General features: G+C 41.1%; 1 protein-coding gene across 2 annotated transcripts; it reads left to right on the forward strand.

The window, feature by feature from the left end:
• Positions 1-3,423: 3,423 nt before the first annotated feature.
• On the forward strand, positions 3,424-8,360 carry LOC139333067 (insulin gene enhancer protein isl-2a). Of its 2 annotated transcripts, none has more exons than XM_070965326.1 (6): positions 3,424-3,531; positions 3,949-4,138; positions 4,516-4,778; positions 6,091-6,386; positions 7,085-7,252; positions 7,618-8,360. In XM_070965326.1, the coding sequence occupies exons 1-6, from the start codon at positions 3,474-3,476 to the stop codon at positions 7,732-7,734; spliced, it is 1,092 nt and encodes a 363-aa protein (XP_070821427.1). In that variant the 5' UTR covers positions 3,424-3,473; the 3' UTR covers positions 7,735-8,360. The 2 variants fall into 2 exon arrangements, with proteins under 2 accessions (XP_070821427.1, XP_070821436.1); XM_070965335.1 differs by having other exon boundaries at positions 6,091-6,374.
• Positions 8,361-20,138: the final 11,778 nt, after the last annotated feature.

Consider the following 20,138-nt stretch of genomic DNA (forward strand, 5'->3'; position numbering starts at 1 on the left):
GAGCCTAGAAATAAAGATCAATATGAGCTGTAATAAAATACCTAAGATTTAGTTTAATGCATCCTAATTCAATTGAAATACCATTATATCTACAAGATGACGGTTGTATTGAGTAATCACAGATTACAGAGTGAGGTCACTCATTAAAAAGAAGAAAAAAGTTTTAGATGCATTAGAACAATGGGACATAATTGCTGAAGTTGCAAAATCCAGTATGCATAATAAAATATTTCATTTTTTTATTTTATGCATACCCAAAGATGGAGTCTGGATTGACTAAAGTTGAGTTTGAGCAGATGAATTTCAGCAGCCAACAACTTCAATGTTCTGAAATGTGAAATACGATTTTATACCGATGAGAACAAGAAAGATTTCAACTGATGTCTGCATCCCAAAGTTTTTGAGGACCGAGGTTACCGGCTGTCAAAAGCAAACAGTGACAGCATTCACACTTAAAGATATCACTGTTATACTGTTAGCAATCTTCAGTTTTTCAGGCCTGAGAAACAGAGAATTCATGACATGTATATCATGAGTGAGAGATCGTTTTCCTCACCAAATAAATCACTAAATAAATGACCTCTTTTCCACTGACAGGTGCACAGATTGCATGTGGCAGAGGCACAGATGTGTGTGAAGTTGAGTTCCTCTGCGTTGATTTGGTGTGGACCAAAAACAGCAGAGAGGCAGAGAGACAGTAAAAAACCCAAGAATGATAACAAATTCTATTTGTTCGACAGCATGCATAATTAACTATGACAATAACATTCCTATATCATTAATTATCATCCTCTTCTGACTAAATCCAGCACAGAAAAGCACACATATTATCATAGGCCTTGATCTCACATTACCCAAAAAGACAAAAAAAACCCTTCCTGCTGCTTTACAAATTACCTCAGTGAAGCGATACCGGTTCATGAATCCTAACTGGACTCACTACCTTCATGTCAGCTGCACTCTAATTATAGCTTGTGTATCACTTTTTGTTTGTGCTCTCTTCAATGATCTGACCTAGTGCCCTTTTATCAGCATGTACTTGTTTGGACAGACAGCTGTGGGTATTGTTTATACCAGCTTTCAGACATGATACCTTACTTCTCCTCCCAACCTTGCTGGCAGCAGCGATGGCAGTCAGCCTGATAGTGATCAGTTTGTTCTGCAACAGTCGGGGTGCTCTGGAGGATGCTGGCCTGTAGAGGAAGTTTTAGACATATGCAAGTGTTAAAAAAAGATTAGGAGTAAAAGCCAAAAGCATTTTCTATAGCACATATAATTAAAGTGCCCTGTCCTCAAACACATGCACAACAACATGAAAATACAGTAGACAGGTAGCTAAGCAGCTGCTTCAGTTTAAGACAAATTCTTAACATGAGACTGTGAATCTTATCAAGTTGAGGCATTTTCATAAAATGAACTGAGAAGTTAATTAACAAAAGTTTGTATTTAACATTTATACCTGACACCAGTAGCAAAAATAATGTGTAGACTAGTGAACTACAGGAATGTCCTAATTGATATCTATGAAAGTTGTGAAATCAATCAAAAAATAATCCATACAGAAATACAATACATTTACAATCGGCTAAGACACTAAATATATATGCGTTTAAAAAAACAAACAAACAAAAAAAAAAAACATTAAACATCGTTTGCACAACTCACCTGTAAGCCAATCACGCATTTCCTGATTGATCATGATTTGACCTTACAGAGTGAGTGACATCTCCTTCTTGCCGCACAATGACATTATTTCCCGAACTGCTCTTCTTTCACACCGATGTGTAGCCGTCAGGTCAGCTCGTGCGAAACCTCACGACACGAGCGGCCCAGAACCGACCAAACCACTGTTCCACTCAGGAGGAGCACATCTGGTTTGTGGCTTTCAAAGTAAGAGTCATTGTTTCAGAAACAATACAATCTTTTGCAGTTTCTCGTCTAACAGCATGGTGAAAGAATACTGTGTAACATGTGGTAGCAAGAAAGGGAATGAGAGAGGAGAGAGATGGAGAAAGAGTCTCTGTTTGGATGAGGGAAGGAAAGATACAGGAGGAAACCAGCGTTTGAGACAGCAACACTGACATGTCTGTGCTGTTTGTTCTTTTCAACAGCCTCAACATTCAAACACACTGACCGTGTCAGTGGACATTTTTTTTTAACTATATCATGTTTGAGATCGTGCACATACATATAGACGCTTTGTTTGTCATGGCAATATCTTTTCTGAATGCAGAATACAGAATTGCATGAAGACTATTTGATATAATCAAACTTGATTCGCATCTGTTATTCAGGCCACTTGTCTTTTATAGTAACCAGGTTTATCTAATGTAGAATCACTGATATTTAGTTTACCATAGAGAGTTTTCATGCTCATATATATAGAGAGAGACAGATTCATAGACTGAATTAAAGCTCAGTCTAATATATTCTCAGCAATCCAAAGAACAAATCCCTCTCCGGCTCTGATAAATGTAGTTCTGGTTTTCCTCCAATAGATGGCCTCGTTCTCGAGTAGATGAGCCCCCGGACGGAGCGGACTCGCCAGCTGTCCCCATCCTGTTCAATTTATGTCCGAAAAAGAAATTACTGCAAGAATTTCTCCTTCTGGTTTAGCCTGCGTGTTTTTCATTAAAACATCAAGGCAGTAATGTGCATTGTTTTTTTCCTCCAACTTAAAGAATAACAACGGGACTCAAGAAACATACATGTCCCTTGATGATGATGTTTGACCAAAATATGGTGAGGAGCTAAAATTAAAACAGACAGAAATTTATTGGAAGCGATATACAAAAAGCCCTCTCTTACCTGTGTGAGTCTGCGCGGCACAGTTTAGCAATCTATATATGTTACCATTTGTAATATGGACTAAATAATACCATGAGAATATATTTCTATAGTCAATAATCAGTTATTGCTGCATTGTGTGAGGAAGAAATTGAACCTTTAAGTTAGTTTAATTAAGCAGTTCTGGCGGTATTGTCTAAATATTTTCAGATGCAGAGGTTTTGACATATTTTTAGTATCTCGATGATGATGATGATGATGATGATGATGATGATGATGATGATGATGATGACTGTCACCATCATGAAGTGTATGTGCATCGTAAAGCCGGATTGAATTGGATCGATGAAGCGTTTTTACCCCCCTTGTCTTCAGCCTTTGTTGGGTGAAACAAAAAATATGAACATCTGCATTCTTACGCCTCTCTCGCACACCGGATTTCTTTCTTTCTTTGATTTTATTTTTTTTAACAGGTTGTGGGAGAGGTGCAGTAGCGCGATTGGAGAAGTTGGGTGTTGACGTCATGACGTCAGAGGACCAGCGTGTGGGACCCTGCTGCCTGCTCTCCCCCCCCCGCCTCCCTCTCCACGTCCGGAGAGACACACGTTATCAGGGAGGCAGCCGAGGGGCCAGTCATCTCCTCACATCTTTTCTGCATCTACCACAATCCCCTCTATCCTTCCTGTATGGTGGATATTATTTTCAGCTCTTCTTTCTTGGGTGATATGGGGGATCATTCCAAAAGTAAGTAAGCGACACTGGTCGGTCCAGTTTTAAGTGGCAGATTTGGTTTTCGTCGCAGTGGCACCGTGGAGCTACATGATATATCCAGCAGCGCACTGATTGCTAAAGTTATTTTCTTAGTAATGCAATACTGTGTAGTATTTTTTTCATCGGCTGTGCATTTTGGAGGCACTTTTTAGAAATGAAATAATTCAGTGTTTTTCTTTAGGAATGCTGGCAAAAGTCTTCATTTGTTACATAACATCAGGATTTGTCCAGTCTGCAACAAACGCAGAGGTTTACTGCAAAATTGAGACATACAGACTGGACCATAAAATAAAGTAAAATAATTCATGCTGCAGTTGTTTGAGATAGTGGTTTTATTTGGTTGCATTTTCCCGTCAGTCAGTCGGTTACAGTGCTGTGGGCTCTTTGCAGAGAAGCCAGGATTCGCGATGTGTGTAGGATGTGGAAGTCAGATCCATGACCAGTACATACTGAGAGTCTCTCCCGACCTGGAGTGGCATGCAGCCTGCCTGAAGTGTGCAGAGTGCAGCCAGTACCTGGATGAGACCTGCACTTGTTTCGTCCGGGACGGAAAAACCTATTGCAAAAGAGATTATGTGAGGTAGGAGTTTGGAAATATTTCCCGTATAGGCTGAATCTTGTTTAATTGTTTTAAATGCAAAGTTAAAATATTTGATTGCAATAATATATGGTATTATAAAGAGGTTAAAAAAAAGACGAAGTTGGACATAAAAGAAAAAGTGCACTAAAAGCAGAATAACTAATAAATTAACCTCGCAGTTTGACATAGGTACACAAAAAGAAAAAATACCACACTTCTTCTTCTTTTTTTTTTTTTAAACAGCCATTAAAAAAAGAATAGCATAAGAACATTGTGAGGCTACAACTCTCAACTCTGAGTAAAAGCCAAAAGCTATTTTCTACATTTCTTCCCAGATTTTTAATTCTTTGACATATTTTTTCCCTCCAACTTTCCAGGCTGTTTGGAATAAAATGCGCAAAATGCAACCTGGGATTCAGCAGCAGCGATTTAGTGATGAGAGCCCGGGATAACGTGTATCACATCGAGTGTTTTCGGTGCTCGGTGTGCAGCAGGCAGCTGCTGCCGGGAGACGAGTTCTCCCTGCGGGAAGACGAGCTGCTGTGCCGGGCGGACCACAGCCTGCTGCTGGAGAGGAGCTCCGCAGGAAGCCCCATCAGCCCCGGACACATCCACTCCAACAGACCGCTGCACCTGACAGGTCCGATTCTATGTTATTATTATTATTATTATTATTATTATTATTATTATTATTATTATTATTATTATTATTATTATTATTAATAACTTTTTTTTATATTTACTTAAGACAATGGGATGGTTTGTCATAACAGGACATAACCCAGGATAATAAAACTGGCATTGATAAACGAAAAACTCAATGAAAGGCCATGTCATTTAAAGAAATTAAGGAAATTCTAATGTGTTGCAACGAGACTAATTAAACACAAAAATGAACATTTGTTGAAAAAAAAATCTAATTGCTTAAGTTCAGAAAAAAAAAATTTTTTTTCTTTGTCCATTTACGTCCACATTATTTGTTATGTGGGAATCTGGTTTAGTGTGTGTGTGTGTGTGTGTGTTTGTGTGTAAAGTGTATGCTGCGACCTTTCTTTAGGCTAATTTCATAATTGATCTCATTAGCGTTAACCTGCTCTGTTGCCATTATCTAAATAATCTGGTATTTGAGTCGCGACTGTGTGCATGCGTGCATGTGCGTACGTGCTCGTGTGTGTGTGTGTGTGTGTGTGTGTGTGTGTGTGTGTGCAGAGCTGTCATCCTGAGGGCGCCTGCCAACAGAAAGAGAACAAAGCAAATGTGTGAATAATGTTCACCAACTTCCTGCTCGAAGAGCTCAATTCTAAAGAAGTTCCAGCGCTCAGCGCGCGGCCACACAGGCCCGCAGCGGTGCAGGATTTCACATTTCACCTGCGTTTTTCCTCAGTTCTGCTGAGTTTACTGGTATAGATTTAATGAAGACAATAGCCGAAGCGATACGACACGATTAAGGATTATTTTAGGCAGACAAAAGATAACAATGCAAGACGTCAGCGGTTAAATTGCAAAACGCAGCCTTAAAAACATTAAATCACGAGTTTAGTCAGTCGAAGTTTGCGCAATTCACAGTGTTTGATTTTAAAGAATTGAATTTCGTTCCTATTTTTTAAAAGTAAAAGTAAATTACATTTTTTTGTCCTCTAAAGACAAAGGAAACAAAATGAACTTCTCCAAAACATAAGGGTGTCATTTTCCTCTTTAAAGATCCTCATTTGCCTGAGCCGTGATTTAAGATGTTAGACATTAATCTCGTAAAAAAATCATGGCAGACTGATATCTAATATTATCGGCATTTCCTGCATAAAACAAAACAATGCAGGAGATATAAAAAGGCAAATCATTGCAGATTGAGATTAATGAGCGGCAAAGGATAGATCAACATTTGAAGGGCTTTCTGAGGCCTTTGTACTCTGCGTGACACTTTCTGACCAATATCCGTCCTCCGGACTCAGCAGACCCGGTGGCGGTGCGGCAGGCCCCGCATCGGAACCACGTCCACAAGCAGTCGGAGAAGACGACGCGGGTCAGGACGGTGCTGAACGAGAAGCAGCTCCACACGTTGCGGACCTGCTATAACGCCAACCCGAGGCCGGACGCGCTGATGAAGGAGCAGCTGGTGGAGATGACCGGCCTGAGCCCCAGGGTGATCCGGGTCTGGTTCCAGAACAAGCGCTGCAAAGACAAGAAGAAGTCAATCCTCATGAAGCAGCTCCAGCAGCAGCAACACAGTGATAAGACTGTAAGCATCTTCGTAAGTTTGACCACTTGATTACTATCAACGATTATGTTTTTATTCTCTTAGTTGCATGTCATTTAAAATCACGAGCAGGAGAGACTGACATGTATCTTTATTATTAGAGTGCGCTAAAAAGCAACCAAGCCATATTTAACTTTATACCGTATTTCAATGAATGATGACGATCTCTTTGGTGGTTGTTTGCCTTGTGCTTATCACTTGCAGGTGATGCTCACCTTTTTGTTTATCACTGATGGGAATCACGACTAGCCGACTAGCCCATAATTGGACTCTTTCCCAAACTTAAGATTTTAGTTTGCTTACGCTGAGACACAGTAGAAGCGTCCCAGTCAGCTCCAGTGTTACTCTGTACTCAAACTTAAGGTCAATGAATAATGAATCAACTGGTTTGGCTTCAGATGCTTGATCTCAAAGATAAAATCAACCTCTGCAAACAGGCTTGGTCTGCATCTCTGCAACATCTCTTCCTCTGTGACCATAGTTCAATCTCTGCTCCACCCAAGAGGAAACTTTTGGGGAAAATTTGCTGTCACCATTATTCCAAATGTAGCACTGATCATTAATAGTACAAGAAAGAGGATTCTGAAAACGTGCACATGAGGACATATTAACCAGTTTTTGGTGACAGACGCTGTCCTGCTGGACACATGATGCTTATGCTATTTGAACAATTTTGAAAATTCTTTTGCCAGAACCTGCAGGGCCTCACTGGGACACCTCTCGTGGCTGGGAGTCCTATCCGTCACGAGAGCACTGTGCAGGGGAACCCAGTGGAGGTTCAGACCTACCAGCCTCCATGGAAAGCCCTGAGTGAGTTCGCCCTGCAGAGCGACCTGGACCAGCCAGCCTTCCAACAACTGGTGTGTGTGTGTTCAGGACAGATAGATGCGCGCGCGCGCGCGCACACACACACACACACACACACACACACACACACACACACACACACACACACACACACACACACACACACACACACTGCAGGCTGTAACCTGATCTATCTATCTATCTATCTATCTATCTATCTATCTATCTATCTATCTATCTATCTATCTATCTATCTATCTATCTATCTATCTATCTATCCACGTGCACAGGGACAATCATTTGAATGTTATTGTGAATAACACATGCGCACGCACTCTCTGAGTGACCACACGTAAACACAAAACTGCACACGCCTGAATATTTCGTATATTCTGACACATGATTTCTGTCCGCTCAGGTGTCTTTCTCTGAGTCGGGCTCTCTCGGGAACTCTTCGGGCAGCGACGTGACTTCTTTGTCCTCTCAGTTACCGGACACCCCCAACAGTATGGTACCCAGCCCGGTGGAGACGTGAAACGGGGCCCCTGAAACCTGTCGCCCCGACCCTCACCTCCTGCAAGGACAGTTGCAGCATGATCCCGGTCCCCCCCTCCCCTGCATGTGACCAGCTCATCACATCGCCCAAACTACAGAGAGGAGAGTGTTTTTTCCCTGACATGTAAGAGATGGAACGAAGAAAGCACCGACTGACTCCGAGTTTTTTTTTATTTAATTTTATTTTTTCGTGGAGCTTTCATTGACAATAAGCAGAACAATTGATGCATGACTTGATACGGAGAAGGCAGATGTACAGAGGACCTCCTGATGGATATACTACAAGAAAACCTTCCCTCAAAAACAAATTGGAAACATTTCCACGTCGAAACAGAAGGACTTTCTGCGAGTTCATTGTGATCATATTGTGTCTTGTTTCTTCAACATGAGAATTTTTTGATACATTTATTGCGTTGTCGAGTCCAGTTGACTCTTTGTCTTAAGGTCAGAGCATGATAATCTGCAAACTATTCGTGTTGTAAAATACTTTATCTTAAGGGCAGGACACAGGTTGTTTGAGCTTCTCGAACAAAAAGTAAATTATTGTTATATTATTTATTGTTAGGAAAGCGATTCGTAAAGGGATTATTAACTGATAAAAAAAATAAAAAGCTGAATACATGTCTTTGTACAGGCGCAGTTTTTTTAACCTCTCAATCTACTGTCGCTTTTCCATTTGCGAGACATTATCGTAGATGATAATTTCTTTTATTTGAAAATTCCGCTTTCACTGCAAAAGTAAGGAGAGAAAAGCAGTGACTGCACGGACCTAATAACAGCTTGCGTCGTGGCGCGTTCATGGTGACCAAGTCACGCTCACTGTCCTCAGACCGTAAACATCTCATGAGGGCCAGTCATGTCAGAGCAGAGAAGCAGAGACCAGCATGAAGAAAAGATTCAACGCGTTTAATAAGGAAAACAAATAATCATGAAATATGCTGTTTGTCCTGTTCAACATGTATCAAGTTAACCTGCAGGAATCGAAGCTTGGAGGCTCTGTTGTCTTATCTTCGCCCTCCATCTGCGGAGCCCCCCCCCCCCCCCCCCCCCCCCCCCCCCCCCCCTTCGGTTGTGTAGCAGGAATCGGCCAGTGGTCATTTACTATCTTGGGGGCAAAAATCTGCTGTAAATTGTGCTCAGTCCAGTTACTCTGGTTGAGTCACAAGCTGGTCTAGACAGCGCGGAGGGATCGGCGACCTCTTATCTAGTCCTGGCATCACCTGCAAGCGATACACTGACTGAAGCCACAACAAACTAACTAACCAAACACCCCCTCATCCACTCACACACACACACACACACATACACACACACACACACACACACACACACACACACACACACACACCCCCTCCCCAAAGCCCCTCGTATGTGAGGGGAGCAGAGAGCAGCTCGTAAAGGGTCACTTCTCCTCCTCGGTTTATTTTCTTTCGGTGAATTGCGTTATTGCGCACGGGTCAGCCGACATGACAGCTCAGGCTAAGTGAACTAAACCAACTGACCCCCTTCACGCCGTGTGCAGGACCAAACAAAGCTGCCATGCATGCACTGAAAATCTGTGGATCAACCTGCTCTGTTGGCACATACGCATTCGTAATTTATTTAGAGGCGTGCATGCGGTGCTCTGTTTTATCTGACGTGATTTAGATATAAATCGGCTCTGAAACGTTCTTTGTTATTGTGAAAATCAGGTGTGCTCATTTCATTTCTCTTCAGTGCAGTTTTGCTGCTTTGGAGGGAATTTAGATAAAAAGGCAGAGATAAGAGAAAACGTCTTTAATTACCAAAAAAAAAAAAAAAAAAAAAAAAAAGAAAGAAAGAAAGAAAGAAAGAAAGAAAGAAAGAAAGAAAGAAAAAAAAGAGTCTTTATATTTAATTCTCATCACATTTGGAAATAAATAGAATTATCCTGGTGCAGTAATTTCCCCACCTGCTGCCTTTTATCCAAACTGGATTCAATAATAAGGACACCAAATCACTGATGAACGTATGTTAATATTTGAGCGTCTTTCACTGTTAAACAATCCAACTGATGGTTTTTCCTGCACTGACACCGTCTTAATCGGAAGTTTAAATGACAAAGGCAGATAATAGATTTGTAATTGAGCTATTTCAAATAAGATAAGTAAACAATGCGAGCAGATTAAGATAACACAGATAAGTGAAGAATAACAATGGCGTTTACAGACAAGAATGCAGGCCTATTAACCCTCCTCTATCAGAAAATCACTGTGGGGCCGTGCATGTTTCCAAAGCAGCCTGTTCCAGCATAGAGACTGTATATAAGTCATCCCCTAAAGGACCACACGAGATCACATTAAAATAAACTAAAACAGTTCTTACTATCATGTAAAAATAATCCCCTCTCTCATCTTTTGAACCATCAATTTTGTACAATGAAAAAAGCCAAAATTGCAAAAAGGTAAAAAAAAAAAAAAAAAAGTTTTCTCAAAAGATCAAATGAGTCACAACACCGATAAAATATGGAGAAATTAAATAAGGAAAATATTTATATATATTTTTTAAGAAAAGCTCTTACAGACGTTTTCTAAAATTCAGGTTTGCATGAGAAAAAAAATGCACGGAAAAAATAAAAAACGGGGCAAATAACAGTTTAATATTTAAATGCACAATCACATTCAATGAACGACGTGAAGTACAACAATGAAGCTGCAGTTTATTGTCTGTTCGCCTGAGATGCTGACAGATCACGTCCTCTGACAGCCATAAAAAGAGGCGTGAGTACCTGTAAGGCATCTGATCTTCTCTGGGGTCAATGGGCGTTTCCCCTCAGTGTGTTAAACAAGAACTACAACAAACAGCGGTGATCCTTACCTGCAGCCCCGGCTACAGTGTCTGCACCACAGCCTGATTTTAACCCGAGCATGACTGGGCCTCATACTGACCTGCACGCAGAGACCCCGTACAGCAAATATTAATATACTCCCGAATTTATTTCTCACATTATGAAACAAACCACAATTAAGCTTCTGCCACATTATTAAGGATTAACTGCAAACTGTGTCAAGTTGCCACAACGCAACCAGACGCTGTCAGAGGGAATGACACCGTATCATTAATGATTAAGAGGACGAGTCCATTTAAAGGTGTGATGTAATTCTCTAATTGGCGAGGGGTGGACGTAATTAGATCACCCAGCGCGCTCGCGAGGACTGCAGCGCCGCCCACAACCACGAGTCACTAAACGGTCAGTGACTGATAGACACGGGGCTCATTAAAATATTCTTTCATCTACTGCAGAAGATTTTTTATTTTTTTTTGGTTAGTCTGTCAGGTAAAAAATAAATAACACTAAGTCAGACTTTGACACGTGCATGCTGCACCCAATATGCAAAGTAATGTTCCCCACAATCCCATGATAATTTAACAGAGACTTACATGGTCATATGTACCATTTAATGTTGCTGTTTTAAGAAATGGGTCTATTTTGACCATTTAAAATAAATATATAGGCCAACTACCTTTGCTCAGCCATGGGCATACACTCAGTTGCCAGTTTTTTAGGCACCCCAGGGTGAAATGAATGCAGTGTAATACAACAGGCCTGCAGTAAAACCCTTCCTTTATGAGTCTATTAATGTTCAGGCTTTGTTGAAACTGACAGGTGCTGATTCAACTTTTGGTCTGCTGCATTATATTGAGGACTGTTTCTAATATTTTGTCCACCCAGTTTTTTTGTTTTTTTCTTCAATGAAGGCAGACTGTAAATTAGAAACATGTCTCAGCTGACTGGCTAAATTGTAAATTACGTTAAAAGGCAGTTTAACATTTTCAGCATTTTCCACTGAACACTAATGAATTGATGAATTTGTAATTGCACAGACAATTACCACAATTCAGTTTAGCAATTGAGCTGCAAGGTTTGCTGTCTATTGACTGTAACATTACCCTCATCAAAGTCATGACAGACACAAAAACACCTATGATGTATTTTTTTCTTTGTGTCTGTCAGTTCCGTGAAATTTCTTTCGGGTGAATCTTAGTCTTACAGATTTTGGGGAAACAGTGGTCAAGGTTTAGCACCCAGCAGTTCAGTCATCTAGGAACAAGAGGAAATGGGACAAAAAGGAGAAGAAGGTGGAATTTTTTTAGGCTTAAAACAATGATATTTAATCTTGATGGGAATTTTACATAAATAATAAACCAACATACACAGATGCATGACTGTCATATTATAAATGAACCACCCATAACTGAATCTCGTAACCTTTATTGTCACTGACAGGTCACACACAGGAGCCAGTTAGTCAGTACAGAGTCATGGCTAAACAAACGAGGCAGTGATACTCCATCAAACTTATATGCCAAAATAACACCCTGCAATGCTGTTCACTCATACTTTCATATTTTCATCCTGAAATACACAGTAAAATTCATACCACTGGAGAAATTACATTTTTATTTTCCATGCAGTGAAAACTGTCTTAACTATTTTAAACTGTTATTAAATTAAATTGTTGTTATTTGTGCTGTTTTTGCTGTTTGTTGCTTGCAAGCAGCACATAAAAATCCTCTCACATGGATGATCCATGTGCACATGTGGCAGATAAAACATGAACGTTTTCACATTTTCACCTTTAGAAATTGGATATTTTAGTGCCACCATCAGGAAGGTTGGCCCCATATAAACATGTGGAGAGACAAGCTTTTGTGCATTTTCATTCAGAGCAGTTGATAAATATAGATGTAAAGATAAAACAAAGCAATGTGTTTTCAATAGGTTTATTGTCAATTTGCCTGCAACCCCTTCATAACCCTGTTGTTACATATGAAGAGATTGTCATGAGACCGCTGAATTACAAACACTGTGTAAAAATGAGTGCGTGTGATTTCTGTGGGGGCTCTGTGAAAGTTTCGACACTCTGGTCCGCTGTGACCTTGCTCCTCGAGTGGGGGCCACCAGCAGAGGAACTGCCAGGACGAACTTCAAGTCCAAAAGTCTCCAGGGAAGCATACTGACAGGCTGACTTAATGCAGAGTCTGAGCCTGGAGATTTCTTTTTTCTGCCTGAGAGAGAGAGAGAGAGAGAGGGGAGGGTGGGTGTGAGAGAAAGTGTGGCACTCTAGTGGAGACACAGCAGTGACTGGGCTCAGGGTCTCACTAACTGCTGTAAGATTAAATCATACAATATGAGATGATTTAGCAGGTCCCTGCACGCTGCTCCTCCACTTCTGAAGGCAAATTGAGAAATTGCGAAATTACAAAATGTGTGACTCACAACAAAACAGAACGTCCCAAATTAAGACAACAATTTCTCCTAATTCTTCTTCATGTCATATACTCCACATAAGACAGCCAAATAGAGCCTCAACCCCACGATGTCACCATCACTGTGATTGTGTGCTGTGTTTTCTCCACCTCTTGTCAGGTGTTTTTAATCGGAAATTTAAGGACCAATTTATCTTAGATGGGTAATGGCCAATTTAACATCTGGTGACAAGAATTTAATCTTCTCTACTCGTGGGTTACCCTGATAATGAAAGGGCAGCATCAACATCTCTGTGCAGCACCGGGCTTCTTGTGTACTATCGATCCTGGGGAATGAATGCTGCTTTTATGGGAAACTGACACAATGAGTAAATATCCACATATTATCCTTTAAACTTCTAAAAGCACTGGGGCCAACAGGGGAGGAGGTATTTTAGAAAGCTGCATTAAAAACAACAAATATTGATTTCTTTGAAACAAGACTTTCTCTTTAAGTGTTGTGTTGACATATTTTGAGCATTATTTTTTGGATTTTCGAAGCCACAGTTTTTTCTAGATTTATGTGAAGAAATGTCACTCAGCTGTGCAGCTTTTAAACTTACTGTTCGGTGCTTGCAGGATAGCAAAACATGACCTCTTATACATCTGTACTTCAGGTGAACCTAAAGAGAGGAAATTGCAACAGTAGCAGCTTTCCTGCTCTACTGCACTACAAAAACTGAGTGCGTATGTGCATTAAAGTATCTGTGTGTTCTCCTCTGTGAGTTTCTGGACATGTTGCTCACACTGTGTGCATGTGTGCACATGTGTGTGTGCGCATGCAGGGATGGTGAGCAGACCTCGAGCTCACCTGGAACACACACATTGAGCTGCAATCAGCCTCTCTGGTTCTGCTGCTGAGACAGTGTCAGAGCTCCGTAAATCACAGCGCCCCACCCACGCATAAATCTACAGCAAAAACAACACACCAACGGCCATTAGGAGAGGAGAGGAAGGTTGGAGCCGCCCCACTCGACAATGACTTGCTATAAAACACAATGAGTGTTCACCTGTACTTGCCTCCCCCCCACGCCCCCGCACCCGCCTTTGACAGGACCAAACTGTCATTAGCCCAACAGCGAAGACAAACACGAGTGTCACTGGAAGCAAACAATGAGGCAGCGAGTGTGAGTCACTTAAGATGAGAAACGGCATCAAAAGGTTTCAGGGAGACACTCTGGCGTTCATCAGGGTCGTATCAGTGTCAGTTCAGGAGTTCAAGAATGTTTTCAGGAAGTCTTTGTGTTTTAGATTTAGTGCTAAAGTTCAATTAACCTTCTGACTCATGAGTTAGGATGGAACAGAGACAAACTTTAATTATAGCATGCAGAGCAGACACTGAAATGTAAATGCCGTTGATATACTGCTCCTGTCAGATGAAAACATTGTGAGTCAAAAGAGTTGCCTATTCACACGGTCAGGGAAATACAGTTTATATTGATAAGCTTTCATTCTTGAGGGGCCATGTACAGTAAGATGGCTGTCATGCAGCACACATACCATACATAGTTATGATGTACAGCATATTCTGTAAATGTTTAAGTTGAAACAGCAAGACAGTAGTTACACGTCTCGCACCCAGCGCCTCAGCAGCAGTCTGGAATGGCACGCATACTGTGACCAGTTTAAGAAATGGTCCGACAACACTAAGGAAGCACAATGAGTGACACGACTGATCCTGAGTTGGTGAGAGATAACGAGAGTCAAATAAAAAAAAAAGAAAGAGGGTAAGAAGGGGAAGGGAGGGCTGTGCCTGCCAACTGCAGTGATCCCCTCATCCCAAGGCGTTCCTGCCACTTTAAGAAATGAAGCAATATCATTAATGGAGGCCTCCGAGGGCTGACATCTTGCTCCAATTCACCAGTCCCCGTCCATCACACCATTACGGTGGGCCCAGCAGAATTAAAATCCAATCACTCCTCTGGCTAGTTTGATTAAGGAGGGCAACCACACAAAGAAGGGGCTCTGACCCATTGTTGCCTCTGCCAGGGAGTCCCCAGAGGCTGGAGCAGGTTTCTGGTCCCAGGCAGCACCCAGACGAGGCCTGGTCACTGTTGAAGCTTCACAGTAATCTAGTGTGACGCCTCACTGTTGAATGTTTTGAAGTTATTTCAATGGCTTTCTGTTGTATTTTTCAGCTGGCAGGGGTGTATATACAGTGACTGGTCAGATATAAATTTGCAGAATACGACTCATGGTTGGTGATGCACGTTTACAAAGGAAAGGATAGGTTGTCTGCACATTGAAATTTTAAAAATATTTTTTATTGATGCTACTTTTAGATTTACAGAAGGTTTACATCAGGCAAACGTTCATGAGCAGAAATGACATCTCCAGCTGCAATTAAGAGATCTGACAATACAAAATAATACTCATTTAAAATGTGCGTGTTGAAAAAAAAAAAAAAAAAGCTTCGGTCCATTCTTTGAATACTGTTTTTTATGGGCAATCTAGACTGAAATATCTCAATAACTTTCACATGGATTGACATGAAACTTTATGCAGACATGCATGGTCCTAAGAGGATGAATCCTACTGATCCCCTGAGTTTTTCTGTAGCGCCACCAGTAGGTCAACATTTTTGTCCCTTCATGAAATGTCTCTGCAGCTTTGATAGGAATTGCCGTTAAACTTGATACAGATTCTGCTGCCCAGAGGATTAATAATAATGACCTCTGACTTTTCCTCTAGCACCACCATGAAGCTGGCTTTAGTGCAAAGTTTTTAGTGAAATGATCTCCTCACTTTTGATTGTGCCATCTTCAGGTCAAAATCTCAACACCTCTACCTGCAAAACTAATGGCATTCCCATCAGCCTCAACTGTATTTAATGTTCAGTGCGAAGTAGTAAATGTTAGCATGCTAAAGTGCTAAACTAAAATGCCTTGCTCGATACATTGATGCAAATGTGTTAATTCACTTTTCAACTTCGCTAAAGTTGAGGCGACCGCTGCCTCACTGAGGGGGTCACATTGGTCAGATCGTGTCTGGGAAAAAACAGCAGCATCACAGGTACAGACCCCAGAGAGCAGAGCCGAATCCAAATTAAAGCCAGAAGGCCAGGGTGAGCCTCGGCGAACACAGTGACATAAATTACTGGGATTTACAAGATTTTTAAAACACTTTTAACAATACCCCCTTTTAATGTGCTCTCTGTTTAATAATGCACTTTAGGTTTTAAGAGCATGATAAACAAACCAATAATTCACTTTTTTTTATCATCTGAGGGTGAAGCCCTTCAGGACTGGGTTCTACAGCAGCGTTCAAAGGGGCCTCGAATGGATCAAATGAAGGGCTGTCGCAAGATGTTTTGGACAACAGTTGACATGCAACTGGTGATCTCTTTGCTCTCTTTAGGATGAAAGTACACCAAGGTTCATCTTTCCAAGAACTGGGCAACATTTAAAAGGGACTCTGTTACTGACAAGAACAAACACAAGATTTTGTATCAGAGAATATTGGGCCTTGTTTACAGGCTAGGCAGAAAGAGTCTTAGGTCATGTGGATGGCAGAGTGGTTATCCAACATAAAAAGGATGCAGCAATTTTATGTAAAAGAACAAAGTGTTATGCCTTGATTTAAATTTTAGATAGATGATAAATAGTGGCAGTAAAGAAACAGAAAACTACATTAACAGACTGCTCACAGTGAAAGATGAACTTGCTTCCTTGGGTTACGATATTAAAGCCAGCACGCCTCCATCGCTCTTTGTGCACCCGTTTGCTGGTGTGTCATTAAAGTCTGTCAGTGTGAGATCTGGGAAAGCTCACAGTAGCGTTTGGCTGAGTTTTCGGCGGGTGAAGCTTCACAGGATAAGTCAGTGATTCTCCAGGCTGCCAAAACATATAAAGAAGACTCAGCAAGAGGAGGGTTTCATAAATCTTAAAACAATGAAATTCAAAGATTATTAATCTTTCAACAGGAAATGAATGTTATAGTGTGAAAAAAAAGAACATATCACAAATGTCTTCCTACAGTGACAGAGGCAATATTGTCATAAATGCAAGAGTTCTGAGGAAGCAGTGTGTGAGACAACTGATGTCTGTGTTAGAGCGAGGACCTGGAACTGAACACAGCCACAAAAACACCCAAACGCACAATAGCTGACACACATTCTCACTGTCTTTATGCACACACACTCTCCCTCACACGCACTAACACACATACTTAGGCCGAGCCACTACCAGCCACCACAAATCACTGGACCATCTCATATAATCCTCCACCAGCCAGTGGCGCAGCATTAAACATCCAAACAAATTGTCCTTCATCAAGTGCTCTCTGCAGGAAAAGACATAAAGCAAAAGCAGATAACTGGGCAGGACCGAGGGGTTGGATGTGGAGCGGTGGCAGCCTCCATGTTGCTCCAAGAAACAGGATGATAATGTCTTGGCTGCTCTCGGCCTGTCAGCCTGCATTACACTGCTCCTCGCAGCTTTTTGTGAAAGAGATTTCAGGGATAGCACAGGCACTGAGGAGCCACTCGATAAGACGAATGGGCATCTTGGGTTTCAGCTGTATGCTTTCCTCTCTCATCTTAATTCTACGTTGGTTTATCGGAACTGAATAAAGTATTTAGAGTCAGCACAGCAGAACCTTACAAACAACTCCTTTCTGGAGCAGGTAAATGGTAAAGCAGCTATGCAGGAAGTAAATGAAGCTTCAGGGACGCAAGCATTTGTAGATTCACCATTTTTTAGCCATGCCAGCAGCGTGGCTCAAGGGATGGAAATTTCGGTCTGTTGGTCAGTCCACCATTTTTTTCCTCAAATATCTCAACATCTGGATGAATTTCAATGAAATTTGGTAAAGATATTGATGATACCCAGATGATAAATCTTAATGTTGGTGGTTTGCTGACTTTTCATCTAAATATCACTCATCCAATACTTGGTTTTATGACCAGTTACCTGCAAAACTAATGGAATACCCATCAGCCTCAGCTGTGTGCATGTAGTGCTAATTGGCTTATGTTAGCCTGCTAACATGCTAAACTAAGATGCCTACTACAGTAAGAGTTTTGATATTAGGTAAAATATAAATGAGCAGAACTGAATATTTGACAAATATAAATATTTAACAAAACACAGTATCAGATGTGACATGGATATTTTCAATGTGGATTTATTTTCATAGCTGAAGATATACACTCATCATCTATTGCACAGCATTTAAAGGTTCACAGAAGAAACAAAGCGTTGCAGTCTCAGCACAGTGGACCACAGAACCAACAGAGTCAGTGGTGTGTCATCCAGTTGAAGAGAGTGTATGTGTACAGATGTGTACCAAACTAGTGAGAATATTGACAACAAAAGGCACAACTGTTAAAAATGTGACCACGTATCTCCAAAATGTCTAATTTTCAGGGGCTAAGAATAACGGTTTAGTTTTCACGACAATACATTTTTCATGAAATCCAGTGATTTCTATTTTATTCCCACAAGGGAATAGTTAATAGTTAATCCCAAATCATCACATTTGAAGATAAACAATGTTCTCTGGACAACAATGACATGTTGCTCATGCAAAGAATCGTTCAATAAAACAATCTATTAAAGGAAGGAGGTGACACATGACTGAACTAACGGCTTCAGTCCCTCGTGTAGACTGCTTTAGCGTCTTTTACCCTGCAGAGATCTGAGATGTGTTAGGCAACGACCACCTCAACAAATATCAGTCCTGCACACCCACACCCTCCCACACACACACACACAGACCAGATCCCCATCTTTCTCTCCACAAGCTGGAAGTGGGCATGGTCAGGTTTCTGATAAGAGTGAGGGCAAGGCTGTATCTGGGAGATCTGAGAGATGCCGAAGGCTCTTGTGAAAAGGAAGCTCGGCTTAAGCTGTTGTACTTATCTTTACAGTTTCCTATACCACCTACTGACAGGTCCCGAGACTGTGTAAATTCCTCTGCTCCCTGAAATGTCTCCTGGGTAGACAATGAGACGACACTCTGTGTACTGATGTGTACCATAACACAGAGAACAGAGGAGATTTTACAAGGTATGTGGGAGACAAAGACAAACACAAGTTTCATGTTTTGCAAATTGTGTTTGAAAATGGACAATCCTTGAAGTAAACCAATGGAGCATGCTTTATGCCCTCTCTATAGCAGCTGGTTATATGACTCTGCACAGATTCCTACAGGAGAAACTAACATATTATTTATTTGTTGCATTCGTCAACAACTTTGCTCTGATTTTGTATGCTGAATCACAAGTGCCATGTTTCTCTTTTAAAGCCTCTCAATTAAAAAGTGATACAGTTTGTGTCCAAATCAGAGCTTGAAAAAAATTCCCAGAGGATGATTCAATATGTGAGGAACACCAGGGGTGGAAACACAGCCCAGTGTTATTGTAGAAATGACGGTGAATAAGTCACTCCTGAGATTGCTTTTGTACTATTGGGAAGAGTTATTTATATCTGAAGAGCAGAGGGCATTTATCATCCGGGGTAGTGGTTCCCCTTCAAAGTTCTCCTTTTTATGACGTGCATTATTTCTCGTGCACACACATAAACAAAGCCAGGGTTGCCGGCACTGAATCAGCAGACTGTGTCACCGTGTGGCCCCTGGGTCAGGCCAGCTTTCTTGTGCCGCCAGTGCTTACATTAGCATGTGAAAGGCTAAAGCTGTTCCAAATATTCCCTCTAAACATTTATCCTGCCCGAACCCTGCATGGAAAAGTTCCAGGGAGTGGGATGAATCTATGGTGCAACAAGGGGATTTGAACTGCTGATAACATTTTGTCTTGATAAACTAATTAACAAGATGATGAAATAAATGTTTAACTAACATCCTGAATGAAAGAATCTCACTCTTAAAAACAAATTTCATTGTTAATCATTAGTGACTTTTGAGTTTGATTTGAGTCAGGACAGAAAAGTTTTTTTTTTTTTTATAAAACATTTAAGCATTACACAGTAGTTTATATCTTTGCATTTTATTTCCAGATTTGTCATTTTCAGATGTGTTTAAACTACGTTCCACATGTCTTTTGCCAAGACAGGCATCATCAGGGAAGTCGAGCCTGTCCATAATGTGGCGGGCAGGCAGGCAGGCAGGCACCAGGAGTCTGTGTTTACATTGGAAGCGCCTAGAAATGAATTTCCC

The sequence above is a fragment of the Chaetodon trifascialis genome, chromosome 1 (assembly GCF_039877785.1).
Source record: "Chaetodon trifascialis isolate fChaTrf1 chromosome 1, fChaTrf1.hap1, whole genome shotgun sequence".
Classification (NCBI taxonomy): domain Eukaryota; kingdom Metazoa; phylum Chordata; class Actinopteri; order Chaetodontiformes; family Chaetodontidae; genus Chaetodon; species Chaetodon trifascialis.